Source organism: Hermetia illucens, chromosome 5, assembly GCF_905115235.1.
Source record: "Hermetia illucens chromosome 5, iHerIll2.2.curated.20191125, whole genome shotgun sequence".
NCBI lineage: Eukaryota > Metazoa > Arthropoda > Insecta > Diptera > Stratiomyidae > Hermetia > Hermetia illucens.
In genome coordinates this window covers 105,940,774-105,963,000 of record NC_051853.1, presented here as the reverse complement: position 1 = coordinate 105,963,000, position 22,227 = coordinate 105,940,774, and the positions used below count along the sequence as shown (strand labels likewise).

Below are 22,227 nucleotides of genomic sequence, written 5' to 3'. Positions count from 1 at the left end.
CCGGTGCCAACCAATATGCCCGGTACAACTCGACTCCACTCGCTCCGTCCGGTTTAAGTACGGCTGCAAGTCGAGTTCGGTGCCACCCGTACACCTGCACTAAACCGCAAATGTCAATACGCATCGAGCAGTGCAGTGCTTTGCAAACTTTTCCAAAATCAAAAAGTTTTCTCTATCCGCTAAAACAATTAATTTTTGCTATTCTATCTAATTTCACGATTGTTCGCTGTAAAAACAATCCAATACTTCACCCTTTACCGCAAATTTTCACCGATCGATTTCACCATTGTCCAAATCAAATATCCTCCCACTTTCCCCAACCTCCGTACATGTCAAACCATCAAACACTACGCTATCAATGGTTCAATCCACTTCTAAATTATCAATTTTCATTCTTAATTCGAATTCTGTACGAACGAATTCAATTAGTATCAACATCAAAAATTTTTTCTTTACTTTTCGCTTCGCACTTGTAAATTATCAATATCGATTATTAAGCCGAATTGCTTATGAACGAATTCAAATATTCTCTTTACTCTTCGCTTGCGTATTTTGTCGTCCTGAAAAGGACGGTTGATTTTTTGATGCAGCTTCACAGATGGAATTTCTTAAGCTTTCTTTTCTGTCTTCTTTGGCAAAAGAACAGCTTGGATGTTTGGAAGTACACCACCTTGAGCGATGGTTACTCCAGACAGAAGTTTGTTCAATTCTTCGTCGTTACGGATGGCCAATTGCAAATGCCTTGGGATGATCCTGGTTTTCTTGTTGTCACGGGCAGCGTTACCGGCCAACTCGAGGACTTCAGCAGCCAAGTACTCCATCACGGCAGCCAAATATACTGGAGCGCCAGCACCAACACGTTCAGCATAGTTTCCCTTCTTCAACAGACGATGGATACGACCGACGGGGAATTGAAGTCCAGCACGGTTTGATCGGGACTTTGCCTTTCCCTTAACTTTTCCTCCTTTACCACGGCCAGACATGTTTAATAAAAATTTATTACTTGACTTTCAGCAAACTAGAGCGCACGACCTGAGTCCACGAACGTATAGTTCAGTCTTGGCCTCGCCGCAAAACAACAATTTTCCGCAAAACAACAATTTTTATTTACCCTATAAAATTACAATACTAAATTAACCTAACTTATGTACTACCTTAACAGCTACGCTTAATCTAAGGTATAAACTATGGCTTAAACTAACTTATTACTAAAGAATACATTTGAAAAATATAACAAGCTGTTTGGAGGAAAATCGGAAAAAACCTCCACTCGTTGAGCATATGTTAAAAAGGGATGGGACTAGGAGGGAGAAGGACTGGGGTAGGATGGGATGCGTGCGGGAGAGGGATGGGAATTAAAAGCTAGGAGGGGCGCTAATGATGGGAAGGTTTAAAAAATTGGGAGTCGGAGAAATTGCCTGTGTAGAAGACTACTCTACCTAGGGAATCGAACAGACGGTTCTGGGACTGGAGAGATAGAAGGATCTGAGGGAACAGATGAGTTCGGAGAAGGTTATCTTCAACGATCTCGATCTGCATGGCATTGGTAACAAGGGGATTGGGGTGGGCTTGGCACTTGGTCAGGAAGTTGAGGGCAAGACGGGCAAGGAAGGCGTCGATGCGTGGGGTTTGGCAGGATTCATAGAGGATCTGGTTGGAAATGTATTTGGAGCGGTCCTCGTTCTTGAAGATGTTGGCGCAGTGGCGAAAGATCCTGCGCTCTCTTAGGCGGAGTCGCTCCATTTGGGATGGGGAGCAGTCGGACCAGAAAATGAAGCCGAAGATGAGGAGTGGGCGGATAAGCTGTTTATAGCAAAACAGCTTAACCTTTCTTGGAGTCGGGACGTTGTATTTAAGGATAGGATACAGGGACCGGAGGGCACCAGTTGCACGGCCTAGTGCCTTCGTGATGTGAGGTACGTGGGAGAGGCGGGAGGTCATTGTCACCCCAAGGTAGGTGACTTCTTTAACAGTGGGAATGGGCTGGTCGTGGATTGAAAGTGCTAGTGATCTGGCATCACTCCACATCTTCGGAGTCATTTTCATGTCTCCATGGAAGACGATGGTCTCACACTTGTCGGGATTCAGGGAAAGTTTCCAACGGGTGAAATAGTGGTAAAGTTCGTCCAAATAAGCATTCAGACGTGCTTCACCACGGGAGATGTCTTTGGTGGCTGTGTAAATGATGAGGTCATCCGCGTATTGTAGGATTTGGATGGGACACGAGTGTGGAGGTGGTTTGGGGATGTCTGCGGTGAACAGCGAGAAAAGGGTTGCAGACAGGACTGAACCCTGGGGAATGCCGGCTGGGCAGGTATAGGACGCGGAAAGGTGCTGCTGGATGCTCACTAAGGATTTCCGCCCATCTAGAAAGCTAAGTATTAGCTTGCAGAGGTGCGGATGGAAATTGAGGATTTCGGAAAGCTTGTACGTGAGTCCGTATTGCCATACGGAGTCGAAAGCTTTCCTTAGATCAAGGAGACAGGCTATGGTGGGTGTCCTTCGATTGATACCCAGGAGGATATCAGTCTTGAGGACAAGTAGCGCGTGCTCAACCGAGTGTTTAGTTCGGTTGGCGAATTGGAACTCTGGTAGAGTATTGTTGGAGGTGCAATGCTCGTCTATGAGGGATTTGATAATCCGCTCGAAGATTTTGGTGGTGGAAGAAAGGATAGAGATAGGCCTGTAGCTATCGGGATTGAGTGGATTAGGTTCTTTTTTGGGACGGGAACTATGCGAGCATTTTTCCATTCTGTAGGGGAAGTGAGCGTTGAGGATACAGTGGTTTATGATCGAGGAGAGTGTGGTGGAAATATTGGGGGCGCACTTTTTTAGAACTATGGACGGGATTTTGTCAAGACCCACTGATTTTTTGTTCTTGGAGGCTGCAATTGCAGCTTCCACTGAACTTGGGCTGACAAAGTGGATGGGAGAAACATTATCATGTTCATCGGGATGGGTGAGGGGTTGAGTGAATAGGTTTAGGTTGGGACTGGGTTGGTAAAAGTTGGAGTGGATTGGAGTTTGTCCTATGGATTCGCTCACAACACTTTCAAAGTGTTGATCGCGAATGTGGAGGGTGCAATGGTGCGCTTGAAGGAAGTGGTTGGCTAGGATGTTCACCTTTTCGGGAGTTGGGATATTCTGTGGGAGGATGGTGGTTTGCTGGGAGGGCTTGCCCAGACGAGGACAAGTTTTTTTGAGCTCCCTGAAGGTATCAGGGTTCAGCTCGATGTTGGAGAGGCGTTTGTGTAGGTGGTTGGTATATAGAGTTAAAATTCTGTCGCGGATTGACCTGTCAAGGGAAAGGATTTCGTCACGGAGAGGAGAGGATTGCGGAGAGTATCTATTTCTAAATAGCCTCCGCCTTAGGGTACGCTTATATTTTATATCCGCGAGGATATCGTCTGGGAGAGAAATGAGGTTACGGTAGTTGAGGGACCGAGAAGGTATCAGTTCGTCACATACTTGCTGAATTGCTTCAGTGTACTGACGAACTGTCCAATCTATGGTGTCGTTGGAAACTGTTGCGTTGGTAGGGAGGAGGAGGGGCTCAAGTCTGGATTTAAGGGTTCGGTTGATGAGTTTCCAGTTCGCCTTCTGGAAGTCAGGGACTAAAGTGGGTGAGGGCCTGGTGGCTCTGTCGGGGAGTGAAATTTCTAAGACGACGGCATCATGGTCACTGATACCGGGGGCTGTTTCCAGGAAGGGATAGGTATTGGGATTGGGTTTGATGGTGAGGTTGCTGCTGATTAGGAAGTGGTCAAGGTAGGAATGGTAGTACCCTTTGTTAAATGAAGGGAGGGCAGGGCTGAAGTGGGAGAGGTTAATATTGGGATTAGAGGTGGTTAGGAAACGGTGGAGCTTTTCCCCGTTCTGGTTCGACCGTACATCGAACCAATGACGGGTGCCTGGCGTTGAGGTCTCCCCCTATAATTACGTACCAGGATTTGTTTGCTCTCGGTTGAGCGGCACAGTAGGATAGGATCGAACGGATGTCATGGATATCAAGGGATTGGTCGGGACAGTAGACAGCAGCTACGAAGACCAGGGATGATTGGGTTTCGAAGGAAATAAGGGTGACCTCAATAGATTTGAAGCTATTGGGCGGTGGGAACAGTTGTTTGGAAAGGAATTTATCGGAAATAAGGATGGCCGTTCCACCGCAGGTGTCTCGGCCTAGTGGATTGGACTGTGGACGGTCGGTTCTGTACAGGTTGAAATTTGGGAAAATGGGTCTATGTCTATAGTTCAGCCTGGTTTCACACAGGAGAACTATGTTGGGCTTATGCTCGCCAAGAAATAGCTCGAGTTCGTGCCTGCGGGCACGGCCGATGATCGAGTTAATGTTCAACTCGATGATCTTAACATCCATTATTGGACGTTAAAATGCCGACCATCGCGTTGAACATTTGCAGGAATTCCTGCGATTTCCTGGCGAACTCGAGGAAATCGGGGTTGGAAATGTTCGCTGGATTTTGGGTGTTGGGATGCCGGGGCGGACGGATGTCTGCTCCGCACGGTGTCTGCGAAGGACACAGATGGCCGCGTGAAGGCAGGGTTGTCGATCTTTCTAGGAGTAGGAATAGGACGGGTGGGTGGTGCTCGTTTTTGAGCATTCCTCCTCGCCACAACTCGGACGAACATCGGGCAGTTTCTGATAGTTGGCGGGGTGGTCATTGCCCCCGCAGTTCACACATTTTGGTGCCTGCTCAGGTGTTTTTGAGCACTCGCCCGGACCATGAACGGCGTCACATTTCACGCAGCGGTACGTGAGGTGGCAGTTTGTTGCTGCATGACCCACTCGTTGGCAGTTCTTGCATTGCAAGACCTGCTTGTTATTGATTTGCTCGAAGCGCACCAGGGTATGTTGAATCGCCCTGATGCTGGAGATCTGTTGCTCCGAGAACGAGGAGTCGAATGTGACCAGCCACAGATCTAGCTGCACATTCATGGTCTTCGCCCAAGTTGTGACGAAAGGTTTGACACTCATGGCACTGGAGGCTCCTTGCGCCTTCAGTTCATCTAGAATCTCGGCAGGCGAGAAAGAAGCGTCCAGGCCTCTAAGGATGAGGCTTGTGGTTTTTTCGGAGGGAAGGGTGTAGGTGAAGAACTTGTTCTTGTTCTCCACCAGGATTTTTTTGGCTGCCGAGTAGTCTTCCGGCGTTTGGGTGAGTATTTGGTGGGAGTTACCTGATTTTTTAATCAGATAACTATTGGGTAGGGCACGCGCAATGGATTCTTTCACCGTTTTGAAGGTCGCTAAAGGCTCGACTACAACTAGTGGAGGAATCTTTCGACTTACCTCCTTTTTAGCTGGCACTGCAGCAGATGGTCTCGGCTGCTGTTGTCTCGGTGTTGTCGTTGGCTGTTTAGTTGCTGCAGCGGGCTGGCGTTTTCTTGTTACATTGAGTGAAGGGAAGGCCTCAGGTTGTGTCCCGGATGGCAGGGCGAGTGGTGCCGGCGATGCTTGCTCGGTGTGGACAGTGGTGTCCATCACCTCAGCTGTTGTTGTTGGTGCCGTTGGCGTGGTTGTTGTCTGCGTGGCGGCTGATGGCCCGAACGTCCGGGCGATGGTGGCCTCCAGCGACTCGATGACGGTCGCCAGATGCCGGTTCTCTGCGCGAGCTGCCTTGAGCTGCTTCAGAAGCTGTTTGTTCTGCTTGCGCAGAGCAACAGAATCTTGTATTGTTCCCACGGACACGGAGCTTTTCACCGTCCCGTCGGAGTCAGATTGCGACTCAGTCTCGCAGTCGCTCGACAAAGTCACTTCGGAAGCCGTTTCGCCTCCGTCGTCATTATCTTCGGACTTGCCGCCCGTCGGGCTGTCCGTACCCTTTCTACGCTTTTTCCGGGTCACCTTCGTGAACCCGGCCGCGTCAGTTTCACTCATCGTCTTTGTGCTCACTGTTTTAAACTTATTGTCTTATTTGTTGTTCTTATTTATTTCGATTCCGATTCTTTTCACTTTTGCTTGGTGTCGATCGAATGTCGCACACACTAACACTCACCGTTATATGAAACTCACAGTTATCACCGCGTGGTTTACACACTTGTCAACACGTCCGATCGCCTCGGACGCTCAACACTGACTGTCTTGGTCTTGTCTTGTCTTGGCCTCGCCGCTACCTCTGACTAACATTTATACTCGCCACCGCCGCTCCTGATTCCGAAAATCTATTAGTGTAGTGGTGGATTACTCATCCTATTACCGAGAAAAAGTGCGTTGGATGTGTGCGTTTTTCGTCTCCTATGTATAAATATCTGTTCAAAGGAAATGCAGATACAGTTGGACCGTGTTATTCGAACTGAGAAGTTACGATGCCGCCAAAGACCAGTGGAAAAGCAGCCAAGAAGGCCGGAAAGGCCCAGAAGAATATCTCGAAAGGAGATAAGAAAAAGAAGAAGAGGAGGAAGGAGAGCTACGCAATCTACATTTACAAAGTATTGAAACAAGTCCATCCCGACACCGGTATCTCATCAAAGGCGATGAGCATCATGAACAGCTTCGTCAACGATATCTTCGAACGTATCGCCGCCGAAGCCTCGCGTTTGGCCCACTATAACAAGCGCTCAACCATCACCAGTCGGGAAATCCAGACCGCCGTCCGGCTTCTGCTTCCTGGAGAGTTGGCCAAGCACGCTGTTAGTGAAGGAACAAAGGCTGTTACCAAGTACACCAGCTCCAAGTAAATCTACAACAGCATTGCCATCCAATGCAAGAACAAAAGGCCCTTTTCAGGGCCACAAAAAATATTAACAAAGAGTAAACTACAAAATTTTCATTCCTCAAATAATATTTACCTTTTCTTCAATCCAACCTCAAAATATCATCCTTGGAAGACTTCCTTGCCGCCAATTAATAGCGTCAAGTCGATTTCACATATCCGCACACCAACAAACTCGCTATCCATGCTCCGTTAGCCATTCACACTAATACATAGACATGCCACTTTTCTCTACAAAAGGCAGCAGCTGCCGGCAATTGGCAGCCAAGCGGCCACCCATTCGTATATGTGCGTGAGATACTTAAAACATGCGTCTAGTCAATGAATTTTGCAAACAAGTTAGTATTAAGAAAATTCTAAAATCGTTCTAAGAGTTTAGTCAATGTAAGTTATTCAAAATCGTTCAAAAGTATTAGTGTAAGTGATCGTGCTAAATATATATGCATTAAAAGATCCTCTACTTTTAACTAAACTTCTGTGAAGATAGGAAAATTACTTCCATAGGTAAGCACATCTCCTTTTTAATATCTATCTACTGAACTAGCATTTCTAATTTTCATTTCTGATTGTTTAAGAAAATTTTACTCTCTGTTTAAGGATTTTGTGGTCCTGAAAAGGACCGTTTTTCTTAAATTGAATTCTAAATTAAAGAACTCTGTCGCTTAAGCGCGTTCACCACGGATACGGCGGGCCAATTGAATGTCCTTTGGCATAATAGTGACACGTTTAGCGTGGATTGCGCACAAGTTGGTGTCTTCGAACAAACCGACGAGGTAAGCTTCGCTGGCTTCTTGGAGGGCCATGACTGCTGAGCTTTGGAAACGCAAATCAGTCTTGAAATCCTGAGCGATTTCACGAACTAGCCGTTGGAAGGGCAATTTGCGGATCAAAAGTTCAGTGCTCTTTTGATAACGACGGATTTCACGAAGAGCTACAGTTCCTGGGCGGTAACGATGGGGCTTCTTAACACCTCCGGTTGCTGGTGCACTCTTGCGAGCTGCCTTGGTGGCCAATTGTTTTCGTGGTGCCTTTCCACCAGTCGATTTACGGGCTGTCTGCTTAGTACGGGCCATCTTCTCAAACTCAAATGAACGACGTTCGAAGTTTACTTCACGAGACTCACGGACAAAATATGCCCAGCCTACATATGCCACTCACATTTATAGTTGAACCTACTCCATATACATATCTCACATCGCACCACTACAAACATATTTCAAGACCCGTTAGATTAATTTTCAATCCCGAATTTTATATTTTCGAGATCCTTTTTCCAATGGGTTCGATTATATTATTTTAATATCTCACTAACTATTCTACTTTCCCATTAATTTTCAATGATAACTATTATTCATACCCCTTCATTTATAACTATTAGGCAACTTGTACAGCTAGTGAGATAAATTCTGCGTCTAGGACTTTCTCAGGCTCCACCATGTACCATTTTACATATTTATTTTTGTCGGATTCTAAAACATATTTTCTCTATTTTCTTGTAATTATATTTTTAGAACCGTGCATTAAAATCTATTCGGATAAATTAAGGACTAAAATATCTTCTGCATCCCTGGCTGCAATACTTACAATAGCGACGTGTACGTACATACTATACGGATAGGCGAGGAAACCTGAATTCACATGTATGAACAAGATTCAGAAGGTATAAATTTTGGCTTGGGTGAAAACTTCGACAGTATCTTTCGAGCTCTTGTCGAAGTAACTTCTAGTGAATATTCAAGATGACTGGTCGTGGAAAAGGTGGCAAAGGATTGGGAAAAGGAGGAGCAAAGCGTCATCGCAAGGTTCTTCGTGATAACATCCAAGGTATCACAAAACCAGCAATCCGTCGTTTGGCTCGTCGAGGTGGTGTGAAGCGTATCTCAGGTCTCATCTATGAGGAAACTCGTGGTGTCTTGAAAGTGTTTTTGGAAAACGTTATCCGTGACGCTGTTACATACACTGAACACGCCAAGAGGAAGACCGTCACCGCCATGGATGTAGTCTACGCACTAAAACGCCAAGGACGCACCCTCTACGGTTTCGGTGGTTAAGCGAATACAATACCGAACAATATTGTTCGAAGAGAATTGCAGAAAACGGCCCTTTTCAGGGCCAAAGTTTATATAAACAAAGAGTAAAACTTTACCTTCGATTGAAATCCTTGCTTTCCAGAAGTGAATGTGTCTCCAAGTGCGAATATTTCCAGTTTTCCACACTCAGTCCAATTTGATCAACTACGCATTGATGTGAAAATTCATTAGTAGACATATAAACACTGTCCCGAGTATTCACATATTCATAATTAAAACTTACTCTGATGCTTTCTCTAAAATCGCAATTAATTATTTATTCATTTCATATTACACATTGAAAAATACTTGTGACCTAACCTTTCCATCCTCCCAATATATCCAACATTCCTTCTGAGTATTCCCTGTAATTCACATATCAATACTATATATTATCACAATACTTCACTTCAACTCACCTTCCATCCGTACAAACTCATCACGATCACCGCCAAAAACTTTTCATTTCGAACTTCTCACTTCAATTCCGACCCGAACTGCGAATAAAATTTCCCCAAAACTCCGCTCGGCTCGGTCCGTCCTTTTTAAGTACGGCTACAAGTCGAGCGCGGAGCCCGGTGCCAACCAATATGCCCGGTACAACTCGACTCCACTCGCTCCGTCCGGTTTAAGTACGGCTGCAAGTCGAGTTCGGTGCCACCCGTACACCTGCACTAAACCGCAAATGTCAATACGCATCGAGCAGTGCAGTGCTTTGCAAACTTTTCCAAAATCAAAAAGTTTTCTCTATCCGCTAAAACAATTAATTTTTGCTATTCTATCTAATTTCACGATTGTTCGCTGTAAAAACAATCCAATACTTCACCCTTTACCGCAAATTTTCACCGATCGATTTCACCATTGTCCAAATCAAATATCCTCCCACTTTCCCCAACCTCCGTACATGTCAAACCATCAAACACTACGCTATCAATGGTTCAATCCACTTCTAAATTATCAATTTTCATTCTTAATTCGAATTCTGTACGAACGAATTCAATTAGTATCATCATCAAATTATTTTTTCTTTACTTTTCGCTTCGCACTTGTAAATTATCAATATCGATTATTAAGCCGAATTGCTTATGAACGAATTCAAATATTCTCTTTACTCTTCGCTTGCGTATTTTGTCGTCCTGAAAAGGACGGTTGATTTTTTGATGCAGCTTCACAGATGGAATTTCTTAAGCTTTCTTTTCTGTCTTCTTTGGCAAAAGAACAGCTTGGATGTTTGGAAGTACACCACCTTGAGCGATGGTTACTCCAGACAGAAGTTTGTTCAATTCTTCGTCGTTACGGATGGCCAATTGCAAATGCCTTGGGATGATCCTGGTCTTCTTGTTGTCACGGGCAGCGTTACCGGCCAACTCGAGGACTTCAGCAGCCAAGTACTCCATCACGGCAGCCAAATATACTGGAGCGCCAGCACCAACACGTTCAGCATAGTTTCCCTTCTTCAACAGACGATGGATACGACCGACGGGGAATTGAAGTCCAGCACGGTTTGATCGGGACTTTGCCTTTCCCTTAACTTTTCCTCCTTTACCACGGCCAGACATGTTTAATAAAAATTTATTACTTGACTTTCAGCAAACTAGAGCGCACGACCTGAGTCCACGAACGTATAGTTCAGTCTTGGCCTCGCCGCTACCTCTGACTAACATTTATACTCGCCAGCCGCTGCTCCTGATTCCGAAAATCTATTAGTGTAGTGGTGGATTACTCATCCTATTACCGAGAAAAAGTGCGTTGGATGTGTGCGTATTTCGTCCTCCTATGTATAAATATCTGTTCAAAGGAATTGCAGATACAGTTGGACCGTGTTATTCGAACTGAGAAGTTACGATGCCGCCAAAGACCAGTGGAAAAGCAGCCAAGAAGGCCGGAAAGGCCCAGAAGAATATCTCGAAAGGAGATAAGAAAAAGAAGAAGAGGAGGAAGGAGAGCTACGCAATCTACATTTACAAAGTATTGAAACAAGTCCATCCCGACACCGGTATCTCATCAAAGGCGATGAGCATCATGAACAGCTTCGTCAACGATATCTTCGAACGTATCGCCGCCGAAGCCTCGCGTTTGGCCCACTATAACAAGCGCTCAACCATCACCAGTCGGGAAATCCAGACCGCCGTCCGGCTTCTGCTTCCTGGAGAGTTGGCCAAGCACGCTGTTAGTGAAGGAACAAAGGCTGTTACCAAGTACACCAGCTCCAAGTAAATCTACAACAGCATTGCCATCCAATGCAAGAACAAAAGGCCCTTTTCAGGGCCACAAAAAATATTAATCAAAGAGTAAACTACAAACTTTTCATTCCTCAATATAATTATTTACCTTTTCTTCAATCCCAACCTCAAAATATCATCCTTGGAAGACTTCCTTGCCGCCAATTAATAGCGTCAAGTCGATTTCACATATCCGCACACCAACAAACTCGCTATCCATGCTCCGTTAGCCATTCACACTAATACATAGACATGCCACTTTTCTCTACAAAAGGCAGCAGCTGCCGGCAATTGGCAGCCAAGCGGCCACCCATTCGTATATGTGCGTGAGATACTTAAAACATGCGTCTAGTCAATGAATTTTGCAAACAAGTTAGTATTAAGAAAATTCTAAAATCGTTCTAAGAGTTTAGTCAATGTAAGTTATTCAAAATCGTTCAAAAGTATTAGTGTAAGTGATCGTGCTAAATATATATGCATTAAAAGATCCTCTACTTTTAACTAAACTTCTGTGAAGATAGGAAAATTACTTCCATAGGTAAGCACATCTCCTTTTTAATATCTATCTACTGAACTAGCATTTCTAATTTTCATTTCTGATTGTTTAAGAAAATTTTACTCTCTGTTTAAGGATTTTGTGGTCCTGAAAAGGACCGTTTTTCTTAAATTGAATTCTAAATTAAAGAACTCTGTCGCTTAAGCGCGTTCACCACGGATACGGCGGGCCAATTGAATGTCCTTTGGCATAATAGTGACACGTTTAGCGTGGATTGCGCACAAGTTGGTGTCTTCGAACAAACCGACGAGGTAAGCTTCGCTGGCTTCTTGGAGGGCCATGACTGCTGAGCTTTGGAAACGCAAATCAGTCTTGAAATCCTGAGCGATTTCACGAACTAGCCGTTGGAAGGGCAATTTGCGGATCAAAAGTTCAGTGCTCTTTTGATAACGACGGATTTCACGAAGAGCTACAGTTCCTGGGCGGTAACGATGGGGCTTCTTAACACCTCCGGTTGCTGGTGCACTCTTGCGAGCTGCCTTGGTGGCCAATTGTTTTCGTGGTGCCTTTCCACCAGTCGATTTACGGGCTGTCTGCTTAGTACGGGCCATCTTCTCAAACTCAAATGAACGACGTTCGAAGTTTACTTCACGAGACTCACGGACAAAATATGCCCAGCCTACATATGCCACTCACATTTATAGTTGAACCTACTCCATATACATATCTCACATCGCACCACTACAAACATATTTCAAGACCCGTTAGATTAATTTTCAATCCCGAATTTTATATTTTCGAGATCCTTTTTCCAATGGGTTCGATTATATTATTTTAATATCTCACTAACTATTCTACTTTCCCATTAATTTTCAATGATAACTATTATTCATACCCCTTCATTTATAACTATTAGGCAACTTGTACAGCTAGTGAGATAAATTCTGCGTCTAGGACTTTCTCAGGCTCCACCATGTACCATTTTACATATTTATTTTTGTCGGATTCTAAAACATATTTTCTCTATTTTCTTGTAATTATATTTTTAGAACCGTGCATTAAAATCTATTCGGATAAATTAAGGACTAAAATATCTTCTGCATCCCTGGCTGCAATACTTACAATAGCGACGTGTACGTACATACTATACGGATAGGCGAGGAAACCTGAATTCACATGTATGAACAAGATTCAGAAGGTATAAATTTTGGCTTGGGTGAAAACTTCGACAGTATCTTTCGAGCTCTTGTCGAAGTAACTTCTAGTGAATATTCAAGATGACTGGTCGTGGAAAAGGTGGCAAAGGATTGGGAAAAGGAGGAGCAAAGCGTCATCGCAAGGTTCTTCGTGATAACATCCAAGGTATCACAAAACCAGCAATCCGTCGTTTGGCTCGTCGAGGTGGTGTGAAGCGTATCTCAGGTCTCATCTATGAGGAAACTCGTGGTGTCTTGAAAGTGTTTTTGGAAAACGTTATCCGTGACGCTGTTACATACACTGAACACGCCAAGAGGAAGACCGTCACCGCCATGGATGTAGTCTACGCACTAAAACGCCAAGGACGCACCCTCTACGGTTTCGGTGGTTAAGCGAATACAAGTACCGAACAATATTGTTCGAAGAGAATTGCAGAAAACGGCCCTTTTCAGGGCCAAAGTTTATATAAACAAAGAGTAAAACTTTACCTTCGATTAAAATCCTTGCTTTCCAGAAGTGAATGTGTCTCCAAGTGCGAATATTTCCAGTTTTCCACACTCAGTCCAATTTGATCAACTACGCATTCATGTGAAAATTCATTAGTAGACATATAAACACTGTCCCGAGTATTCACATATTCATAATTAAAACTTACTCTGATTGCTTTCTCTAAAATCGCAATTAATTATTTATTCATTTCATATTACACATTGAAAAATACTTGTGACCAACCTTTCCATCCTCCCAATATATCCAACATTCCTTCTGAGTATTCCCTGTAATTCACATATCAATACTATATATTATCACAATACTTCACTTCAACTCACCTTCCATCCGTACAAACTCATCACGATCACCGCCAAAAACTTTTCATTTCGAACTTCTCACTTCAATTCCGACCCGAACTGCGAATAAAATTTCCCCAAAACTCCGCTCGGCTCGGTCCGTCCTTTTTAAGTACGGCTACAAGTCGAGCGCGGAGCCCGGTGCCAACCAATATGCCCGGTACAACTCGACTCCACTCGCTCCGTCCGGTTTAAGTACGGCTGCAAGTCGAGTTCGGTGCCACCCGTACACCTGCACTAAACCGCAAATGTCAATACGCATCGAGCAGTGCAGTGCTTTGCAAACTTTTCCAAAATCAAAAAGTTTTCTCTATCCGCTAAAACAATTAATTTTTGCTATTCTATCTAATTTCACGATTGTTCGCTGTAAAAACAATCCAATACTTCACCCTTTACCGCAAATTTTCACCGATCGATTTCACCATTGTCCAAATCAAATATCCTCCCACTTTCCCCAACCTCCGTACATGTCAAACCATCAAACACTACGCTATCAATGGTTCAATCCACTTCTAAATTATCAATTTTCATTCTTAATTCGAATTCTGTACGAACGAATTCAATTAGTATCAACATCAAAATATTTTTTCTTTACTTTTCGCTTCGCACTTGTAAATTATCAATATCGATTATTAAGCCGAATTGCTTATGAACGAATTCAAATATTCTCTTTACTCTTCGCTTGCGTATTTTGTCGTCCTGAAAAGGACGGTTGATTTTTTGATGCAGCTTCACAGATGGAATTTCTTAAGCTTTCTTTTCTGTCTTCTTTGGCAAAAGAACAGCTTGGATGTTTGGAAGTACACCACCTTGAGCGATGGTTACTCCAGACAGAAGTTTGTTCAATTCTTCGTCGTTACGGATGGCCAATTGCAAATGCCTTGGGATGATCCTGGTCTTCTTGTTGTCACGGGCAGCGTTACCGGCCAACTCGAGGACTTCAGCAGCCAAGTACTCCATCACGGCAGCCAAATATACTGGAGCGCCAGCACCAACACGTTCAGCATAGTTTCCCTTCTTCAACAGACGATGGATACGACCGACGGGGAATTGAAGTCCAGCACGGTTTGATCGGGACTTTGCCTTTCCCTTAACTTTTCCTCCTTTACCACGGCCAGACATGTTTAATAAAAATTTATTACTTGACTTTCAGCAAACTAGAGCGCACGACCTTGAGTCCACGAACGTATAGTTCAGTCTTGGCCTCGCCGCTACCTCTGACTAACATTTATACTCGCCACCGCCGCTCCTGATTCCGAAAATCTATTAGTGTAGTGGTGGATTACTCATCCTATTACCGAGAAAAAGTGCGTTGGATGTGTGCGTTTTTCGTCTCCTATGTATAAATATCTGTTCAAAGGAATTGCAGATACAGTTGGACCGTGTTATTCGAACTGAGAAGTTACGATGCCGCCAAAGACCAGTGGAAAAGCAGCCAAGAAGGCCGGAAAGGCCCAGAAGAATATCTCGAAAGGAGATAAGAAAAAGAAGAAGAGGAGGAAGGAGAGCTACGCAATCTACATTTACAAAGTATTGAAACAAGTCCATCCCGACACCGGTATCTCATCAAAGGCGATGAGCATCATGAACAGCTTCGTCAACGATATCTTCGAACGTATCGCCGCCGAAGCCTCGCGTTTGGCCCACTATAACAAGCGCTCAACCATCACCAGTCGGGAAATCCAGACCGCCGTCCGGCTTCTGCTTCCTGGAGAGTTGGCCAAGCACGCTGTTAGTGAAGGAACAAAGGCTGTTACCAAGTACACCAGCTCCAAGTAAATCTACAACAGCATTGCCATCCAATGCAAGAACAAAAGGCCCTTTTCAGGGCCACAAAAAATATTATCAAAGAGTAAACTACAAACTTTTCATTCCTCAATATAATTATTTACCTTTTCTTCAACCCAACCTCAAAATATCATCCTTGGAAGACTTCCTTGCCGCCAATTAATAGCGTCAAGTCGATTTCACATATCCGCACACCAACAAACTCGCTATCCATGCTCCGTTAGCCATTCACACTAATACATAGACATGCCACTTTTCTCTACAAAAGGCAGCAGCTGCCGGCAATTGGCAGCCAAGCGGCCACCCATTCGTATATGTGCGTGAGATACTTAAAACATGCGTCTAGTCAATGAATTTTGCAAACAAGTTAGTATTAAGAAAATTCTAAAATCGTTCTAAGAGTTTAGTCAATGTAAGTTATTCAAAATCGTTCAAAAGTATTAGTGTAAGTGATCGTGCTAAATATATATGCATTAAAAGATCCTCTACTTTTAACTAAACTTCTGTGAAGATAGGAAAATTACTTCCATAGGTAAGCACATCTCCTTTTTAATATCTATCTACTGAACTAGCATTTCTAATTTTCATTTCTGATTGTTTAAGAAAATTTTACTCTCTGTTTAAGGATTTTGTGGTCCTGAAAAGGACCGTTTTTCTTAAATTGAATTCTAAATTAAAGAACTCTGTCGCTTAAGCGCGTTCACCACGGATACGGCGGGCCAATTGAATGTCCTTTGGCATAATAGTGACACGTTTAGCGTGGATTGCGCACAAGTTGGTGTCTTCGAACAAACCGACGAGGTAAGCTTCGCTGGCTTCTTGGAGGGCCATGACTGCTGAGCTTTGGAAACGCAAATCAGTCTTGAAATCCTGAGCGATTTCACGAACTAGCCGTTGGAAGGGCAATTTGCGGATCAAAAGTTCAGTGCTCTTTTGATAACGACGGATTTCACGAAGAGCTACAGTTCCTGGGCGGTAACGATGGGGCTTCTTAACACCTCCGGTTGCTGGTGCACTCTTGCGAGCTGCCTTGGTGGCCAATTGTTTTCGTGGTGCCTTTCCACCAGTCGATTTACGGGCTGTCTGCTTAGTACGGGCCATCTTCTCAAACTCAAATGAACGACGTTCGAAGTTTACTTCACGAGACTCACGGACAAAATATGCCCAGCCTACATATGCCACTCACATTTATAGTTGAACCTACTCCATATACATATCTCACATCGCACCACTACAAACATATTTCAAGACCCGTTAGATTAATTTTCAATCCCGAATTTTATATTTTCGAGATCCTTTTTCCAATGGGTTCGATTATATTATTTTAATATCTCACTAACTATTCTACTTTCCCATTAATTTTCAATGATAACTATTATTCATACCCCTTCATTTATAACTATTAGGCAACTTGTACAGCTAGTGAGATAAATTCTGCGTCTAGGACTTTCTCAGGCTCCACCATGTACCATTTTACATATTTATTTTTGTCGGATTCTAAAACATATTTTCTCTATTTTCTTGTAATTATATTTTTAGAACCGTGCATTAAAATCTATTCGGATAAATTAAGGACTAAAATATCTTCTGCATCCCTGGCTGCAATACTTACAATAGCGACGTGTACGTACATACTATACGGATAGGCGAGGAAACCTGAATTCACATGTATGAACAAGATTCAGAAGGTATAAATTTTGGCTTGGGTGAAAACTTCGACAGTATCTTTCGAGCTCTTGTCGAAGTAACTTCTAGTGAATATTCAAGATGACTGGTCGTGGAAAAGGTGGCAAAGGATTGGGAAAAGGAGGAGCAAAGCGTCATCGCAAGGTTCTTCGTGATAACATCCAAGGTATCACAAAACCAGCAATCCGTCGTTTGGCTCGTCGAGGTGGTGTGAAGCGTATCTCAGGTCTCATCTATGAGGAAACTCGTGGTGTCTTGAAAGTGTTTTTGGAAAACGTTATCCGTGACGCTGTTACATACACTGAACACGCCAAGAGGAAGACCGTCACCGCCATGGATGTAGTCTACGCACTAAAACGCCAAGGACGCACCCTCTACGGTTTCGGTGGTTAAGCGAATACAATACCGAACAATATTGTTCGAAGAGAATTGCAGAAAACGGCCCTTTTCAGGGCCAAAGTTTATATAAACAAAGAGTAAAACTTTACCTTCGATTGAAATCCTTGCTTTCCAGAAGTGAATGTGTCTCCAAGTGCAACACTCATCTTTCATAGATTGAAGTCACACTCAGTCCAATTTGATCAACTACGCATTGATGTGAAAATTCATTAGTAGACATATAAACACTGTCCCGAGTATTCACATATTCATAATTAAAACTTACTCTGATGCTTTCTCTAAAATCGCAATTAATTATTTATTCATTTCATATTACACATTGAAAAAATACTTGTGACCTAACCTTTCCATCCTCCCAATATATCCAACATTCCTTCTGAGTATTCCCTGTAATTCACATATCAATACTATATATTATCACAATACTTCACTTCAACTCACCTTCCATCCGTACAAACTCATCACGATCACCGCCAAAAACTTTTCATTTCGAACTTCTCACTTCAATTCCGACCCGAACTGCGAATAAAATTTCCCCAAAACTCCGCTCGGCTCGGTCCGTCCTTTTTAAGTACGGCTACAAGTCGAGCGCGGAGCCCGGTGCCAACCAATATGCCCGGTACAACTCGACTCCACTCGCTCCGTCCGGTTTAAGTACGGCTGCAAGTCGAGTTCGGTGCCACCCGTACACCTGCACTAAACCGCAAATGTCAATACGCATCGAGCAGTGCAGTGCTTTGCAAACTTTTCCAAAATCAAAAAGTTTTCTCTATCCGCTAAAACAATTAATTTTTGCTATTCTATCTAATTTCACGATTGTTCGCTGTAAAAACAATCCAATACTTCACCCTTTACCGCAAATTTTCACCGATCGATTTCACCATTGTCCAAATCAAATATCCTCCCACTTTCCCCAACCTCCGTACATGTCAAACCATCAAACACTACGCTATCAATGGTTCAATCCACTTCTAAATTATCAATTTTCATTCTTAATTCGAATTCTGTACGAACGAATTCAATTAGTATCAACATCAAAATATTTTTTCTTTACTTTTCGCTTCGCACTTGTAAATTATCAATATCGATTATTAAGCCGAATTGCTTATGAACGAATTCAAATATTCTCTTTACTCTTCGCTTGCGTATTTTGTCGTCCTGAAAAGGACGGTTGATTTTTTGATGCAGCTTCACAGATGGAATTTCTTAAGCTTTCTTTTCTGTCTTCTTTGGCAAAAGAACAGCTTGGATGTTTGGAAGTACACCACCTTGAGCGATGGTTACTCCAGACAGAAGTTTGTTCAATTCTTCGTCGTTACGGATGGCCAATTGCAAATGCCTTGGGATGATCCTGGTTTTCTTGTTGTCACGGGCAGCGTTACCGGCCAACTCGAGGACTTCAGCAGCCAAGTACTCCATCACGGCAGCCAAATATACTGGAGCGCCAGCACCAACACGTTCAGCATAGTTTCCCTTCTTCAACAGACGATGGATACGACCGACGGGGAATTGAAGTCCAGCACGGTTTGATCGGGACTTTGCCTTTCCCTTAACTTTTCCTCCTTTACCACGGCCAGACATGTTTAATAAAAATTTATTACTTGACTTTCAGCAAACTAGAGCGCACGACCTGAGTCCACGAACGTATAGTTCAGTCTTGGCCTCGCCGCTACCTCTGACTAACATTTATACTCGCCACCGCTGCTCCTGATTCCGAAAATCTATTAGTGTAGTGGTGGATTACTCATCCTATTACCGAGAAAAAGTGCGTTGGATGTGTGCGTTTTTCGTCTCCTATGTATAAATATCTGTTCAAAGGAATTGCAGATACAGTTGGACCGTGTTATTCGAACTGAGAAGTTACGATGCCGCCAAAGACCAGTGGAAAAGCAGCCAAGAAGGCCGGAAAGGCCCAGAAGAATATCTCGAAAGGAGATAAGAAAAAGAAGAAGAGGAGGAAGGAGAGCTACGCAATCTACATTTACAAAGTATTGAAACAAGTCCATCCCGACACCGGTATCTCATCAAAGGCGATGAGCATCATGAACAGCTTCGTCAACGATATCTTCGAACGTATCGCCGCCGAAGCCTCGCGTTTGGCCCACTATAACAAGCGCTCAACCATCACCAGTCGGGAAATCCAGACCGCCGTCCGGCTTCTGCTTCCTGGAGAGTTGGCCAAGCACGCTGTTAGTGAAGGAACAAAGGCTGTTACCAAGTACACCAGCTCCAAGTAAATCTACAACAGCATTGCCATCCAATGCAAGAACAAAAGGCCCTTTTCAGGGCCACAAAAAATATTAATCAAAGAGTAAACTACAAACTTTTCATTCCTCAATATAATTATTTACCTTTTCTTCAATCCCAACCTCAAAATATCATCCTTGGAAGACTTCCTTGCCGCCAATTAATAGCGTCAAGTCGATTTCACATATCCGCACACCAACAAACTCGCTATCCATGCTCCGTTAGCCATTCACACTAATACATAGACATGCCACTTTTCTCTACAAAAGGCAGCAGCTGCCGGCAATTGGCAGCCAAGCGGCCACCCATTCGTATATGTGCGTGAGATACTTAAAACATGCGTCTAGTCAATGAATTTTGCAAACAAGTTAGTATTAAGAAAATTCTAAAATCGTTCTAAGAGTTTAGTCAATGTAAGTTATTCAAAATCGTTCAAAAGTATTAGTGTAAGTGATCGTGCTAAATATATATGCATTAAAAGATCCTCTACTTTTAACTAAACTTCTGTGAAGATAGGAAAATTACTTCCATAGGTAAGCACATCTCCTTTTTAATATCTATCTACTGAACTAGCATTTCTAATTTTCATTTCTGATTGTTTAAGAAAATTTTACTCTCTGTTTAAGGATTTTGTGGTCCTGAAAAGGACCGTTTTTCTTAAATTGAATTCTAAATTAAAGAACTCTGTCGCTTAAGCGCGTTCACCACGGATACGGCGGGCCAATTGAATGTCCTTTGGCATAATAGTGACACGTTTAGCGTGGATTGCGCACAAGTTGGTGTCTTCGAACAAACCGACGAGGTAAGCTTCGCTGGCTTCTTGGAGGGCCATGACTGCTGAGCTTTGGAAACGCAAATCAGTCTTGAAATCCTGAGCGATTTCACGAACTAGCCGTTGGAAGGGCAATTTGCGGATCAAAAGTTCAGTGCTCTTTTGATAACGACGGATTTCACGAAGAGCTACAGTTCCTGGGCGGTAACGATGGGGCTTCTTAACACCTCCGGTTGCTGGTGCACTCTTGCGAGCTGCCTTGGTGGCCAATTGTTTTCGTGGTGCCTTTCCACCAGTCGATTTACGGGCTGTCTGCTTAGTACGGGCCATCTTCTCAAACTCAAATGAACGACGTTCGAAGTTTACTTCACGAGACTCACGGACAAAATATGCCCAGCCTACATATGCCACTCACATTTATAGTTGAACCTACTCCATATACATATCTCACATCGCACCACTACAAACATATTTCAAGACCCGTTAGATTAATTTTCAATCCCGAATTTTATATTTTCGAGATCCTTTTTCCAATGGGTTCGATTATATTATTTTAATATCTCACTAACTATTCTACTTTCCCATTAATTTTCAATGATAACTATTATTCATACCCCTTCATTTATAACTATTAGGCAACTTGTACAGCTAGTGAGATAAATTCTGCGTCTAGGACTTTCTCAGGCTCCACCATGTACCATTTTACATATTTATTTTTGTCGGATTCTAAAACATATTTTCTCTATTTTCTTGTAATTATATTTTTAGAACCGTGCATTAAAATCTATTCGGATAAATTAAGGACTAAAATATCTTCTGCATCCCTGGCTGCAATACTTACAATAGCGACGTGTACGTACATACTATACGGATAGGCGAGGAAACCTGAATTCACATGTATGAACAAGATTCAGAAGGTATAAATTTTGGCTTGGGTGAAAACTTCGACAGTATCTTTCGAGCTCTTGTCGAAGTAACTTCTAGTGAATATTCAAGATGACTGGTCGTGGAAAAGGTGGCAAAGGATTGGGAAAAGGAGGAGCAAAGCGTCATCGCAAGGTTCTTCGTGATAACATCCAAGGTATCACAAAACCAGCAATCCGTCGTTTGGCTCGTCGAGGTGGTGTGAAGCGTATCTCAGGTCTCATCTATGAGGAAACTCGTGGTGTCTTGAAAGTGTTTTTGGAAAACGTTATCCGTGACGCTGTTACATACACTGAACACGCCAAGAGGAAGACCGTCACCGCCATGGATGTAGTCTACGCACTAAAACGTCAAGGACGCACCCTCTACGGTTTCGGTGGTTAAGCGAATACAATACCGAACAATATTGTTCGAAGATAATTGCAGAAAACGGCCCTTTTCAGGGCCAAAGTTTATATAAACAAAGAGTAAAACTTTACCTTCGATTAAAATCCTTGCTTTCCAGAAGTGAATGTGTCTCCAAGTGCGAATATTTCCAGTTTTCCACACTCAGTCCAATTTGATCAACTACGCATTCATGTGAAAATTCATTAGTAGACATATAAACACTGTCCCGAGTATTCACATATTCATAATTAAAACTTACTCTGTTGCTTTCTCTAAAATCGCAATTAATTATTTATTCATTTCATATTACACATTGAAAAATACTTGTGACCAACCTTTCCATCCTCCCAATATATCCAACATTCCTTCTGAGTATTCCCTGTAATTCACATATCAATACTATATATTATCACAATACTTCACTTCAACTCACCTTCCATCCGTACAAACTCATCACGATCACC

At 43.2% G+C, this 22,227-nt stretch overlaps 14 protein-coding genes across 17 annotated transcripts; 8 read left to right on the top strand and 6 right to left on the bottom strand.

The window, feature by feature from the left end:
- Positions 1–550: 550 nt before the first annotated feature.
- Positions 551–6,245, bottom strand: LOC119656838 (histone H2A). The gene is made up of 2 exons (XM_038063487.1): positions 6,119–6,245; positions 551–1,064 (listed from the first exon to the last, which is right to left on the bottom strand). Exon 2 carries the CDS (start codon positions 981–983, stop codon positions 609–611), a length of 375 nt encoding a protein of 124 aa, XP_037919415.1. The 5' UTR covers positions 984–1,064; positions 6,119–6,245; the 3' UTR covers positions 551–608.
- Positions 6,246–6,269: 24 nt separating this feature from the next.
- On the top strand, positions 6,270–6,753 carry LOC119656841 (histone H2B). Its single transcript, XM_038063490.1, has one exon. The coding sequence runs from the start codon at positions 6,322–6,324 to the stop codon at positions 6,691–6,693; it is 372 nt and encodes a 123-aa protein (XP_037919418.1). The 5' UTR covers positions 6,270–6,321; the 3' UTR covers positions 6,694–6,753.
- A 139-nt stretch (positions 6,754–6,892) lies between these two features.
- On the top strand, positions 6,893–8,846 carry LOC119656846 (histone H4). 2 transcript variants are annotated; one of them, XM_038063495.1, is made up of 2 exons: positions 6,893–7,232; positions 8,240–8,846. In XM_038063495.1, the coding sequence occupies exon 2, from the start codon at positions 8,468–8,470 to the stop codon at positions 8,777–8,779; it is 312 nt and encodes a 103-aa protein (XP_037919423.1). In that variant the 5' UTR covers positions 6,893–7,232; positions 8,240–8,467; the 3' UTR covers positions 8,780–8,846. The 2 variants fall into 2 exon arrangements, with proteins under 2 accessions (XP_037919423.1, XP_037919425.1); XM_038063497.1 differs by lacking the exon at positions 6,893–7,232 and adding an exon at positions 7,387–7,501.
- Positions 7,331–12,545, bottom strand: LOC119658191 (histone H3-like centromeric protein CSE4). Its single transcript, XM_038065459.1, has 2 exons — positions 11,718–12,545; positions 7,331–7,881 (listed from the first exon to the last, which is right to left on the bottom strand). Exons 1-2 carry the CDS (start codon positions 12,124–12,126, stop codon positions 7,391–7,393), a joined length of 900 nt encoding a protein of 299 aa, XP_037921387.1. The 5' UTR covers positions 12,127–12,545; the 3' UTR covers positions 7,331–7,390.
- Positions 9,924–10,455, bottom strand: LOC119656837 (histone H2A). Its single transcript, XM_038063486.1, has one exon. It carries the CDS (start codon positions 10,354–10,356, stop codon positions 9,982–9,984), a length of 375 nt encoding a protein of 124 aa, XP_037919414.1. The 5' UTR covers positions 10,357–10,455; the 3' UTR covers positions 9,924–9,981.
- On the top strand, positions 10,598–11,074 carry LOC119656844 (histone H2B). The gene has a single exon (XM_038063492.1). The coding sequence runs from the start codon at positions 10,643–10,645 to the stop codon at positions 11,012–11,014; it is 372 nt and encodes a 123-aa protein (XP_037919420.1). The 5' UTR covers positions 10,598–10,642; the 3' UTR covers positions 11,015–11,074.
- On the top strand, positions 11,225–13,107 carry LOC119656848 (histone H4). Of its 2 annotated transcripts, none has more exons than XM_038063499.1 (2): positions 11,225–11,557; positions 12,565–13,107. In XM_038063499.1, the coding sequence occupies exon 2, from the start codon at positions 12,793–12,795 to the stop codon at positions 13,102–13,104; it is 312 nt and encodes a 103-aa protein (XP_037919427.1). In that variant the 5' UTR covers positions 11,225–11,557; positions 12,565–12,792; the 3' UTR covers positions 13,105–13,107. The 2 variants fall into 2 exon arrangements, with proteins under 2 accessions (XP_037919427.1, XP_037919428.1); XM_038063500.1 differs by lacking the exon at positions 11,225–11,557 and adding an exon at positions 11,713–11,826.
- A 1,142-nt stretch (positions 13,108–14,249) lies between these two features.
- Positions 14,250–14,727, bottom strand: LOC119656780 (histone H2A). Its single transcript, XM_038063363.1, has one exon. It carries the CDS (start codon positions 14,680–14,682, stop codon positions 14,308–14,310), a length of 375 nt encoding a protein of 124 aa, XP_037919291.1. The 5' UTR covers positions 14,683–14,727; the 3' UTR covers positions 14,250–14,307.
- Positions 14,728–14,915: 188 nt separating this feature from the next.
- LOC119656770 (histone H2B) lies at positions 14,916–15,399 on the top strand. The gene has a single exon (XM_038063351.1). The coding sequence runs from the start codon at positions 14,968–14,970 to the stop codon at positions 15,337–15,339; it is 372 nt and encodes a 123-aa protein (XP_037919279.1). The 5' UTR covers positions 14,916–14,967; the 3' UTR covers positions 15,340–15,399.
- Positions 15,400–15,528: 129 nt separating this feature from the next.
- LOC119656777 (histone H4) lies at positions 15,529–17,494 on the top strand. The gene is made up of 2 exons (XM_038063360.1): positions 15,529–15,880; positions 16,888–17,494. Exon 2 carries the CDS (start codon positions 17,116–17,118, stop codon positions 17,425–17,427), a length of 312 nt encoding a protein of 103 aa, XP_037919288.1. The 5' UTR covers positions 15,529–15,880; positions 16,888–17,115; the 3' UTR covers positions 17,428–17,494.
- Positions 15,979–21,201, bottom strand: LOC119658190 (histone H3-like centromeric protein CSE4). The gene is made up of 2 exons (XM_038065458.1): positions 20,374–21,201; positions 15,979–16,529 (listed from the first exon to the last, which is right to left on the bottom strand). Exons 1-2 carry the CDS (start codon positions 20,780–20,782, stop codon positions 16,039–16,041), a joined length of 900 nt encoding a protein of 299 aa, XP_037921386.1. The 5' UTR covers positions 20,783–21,201; the 3' UTR covers positions 15,979–16,038.
- On the bottom strand, positions 18,582–19,112 carry LOC119656768 (histone H2A). The gene has a single exon (XM_038063349.1). The coding sequence runs from the start codon at positions 19,012–19,014 to the stop codon at positions 18,640–18,642; it is 375 nt and encodes a 124-aa protein (XP_037919277.1). The 5' UTR covers positions 19,015–19,112; the 3' UTR covers positions 18,582–18,639.
- On the top strand, positions 19,248–19,730 carry LOC119656774 (histone H2B). The gene has a single exon (XM_038063354.1). It carries the CDS (start codon positions 19,299–19,301, stop codon positions 19,668–19,670), a length of 372 nt encoding a protein of 123 aa, XP_037919282.1. The 5' UTR covers positions 19,248–19,298; the 3' UTR covers positions 19,671–19,730.
- LOC119656775 (histone H4) lies at positions 19,881–21,827 on the top strand. Of its 2 annotated transcripts, none has more exons than XM_038063356.1 (2): positions 19,881–20,213; positions 21,221–21,827. In XM_038063356.1, exon 2 carries the CDS (start codon positions 21,449–21,451, stop codon positions 21,758–21,760), a length of 312 nt encoding a protein of 103 aa, XP_037919284.1. In that variant the 5' UTR covers positions 19,881–20,213; positions 21,221–21,448; the 3' UTR covers positions 21,761–21,827. The 2 variants fall into 2 exon arrangements, with proteins under 2 accessions (XP_037919284.1, XP_037919285.1); XM_038063357.1 differs by lacking the exon at positions 19,881–20,213 and adding an exon at positions 20,368–20,482.
- Positions 21,828–22,227: the final 400 nt, after the last annotated feature.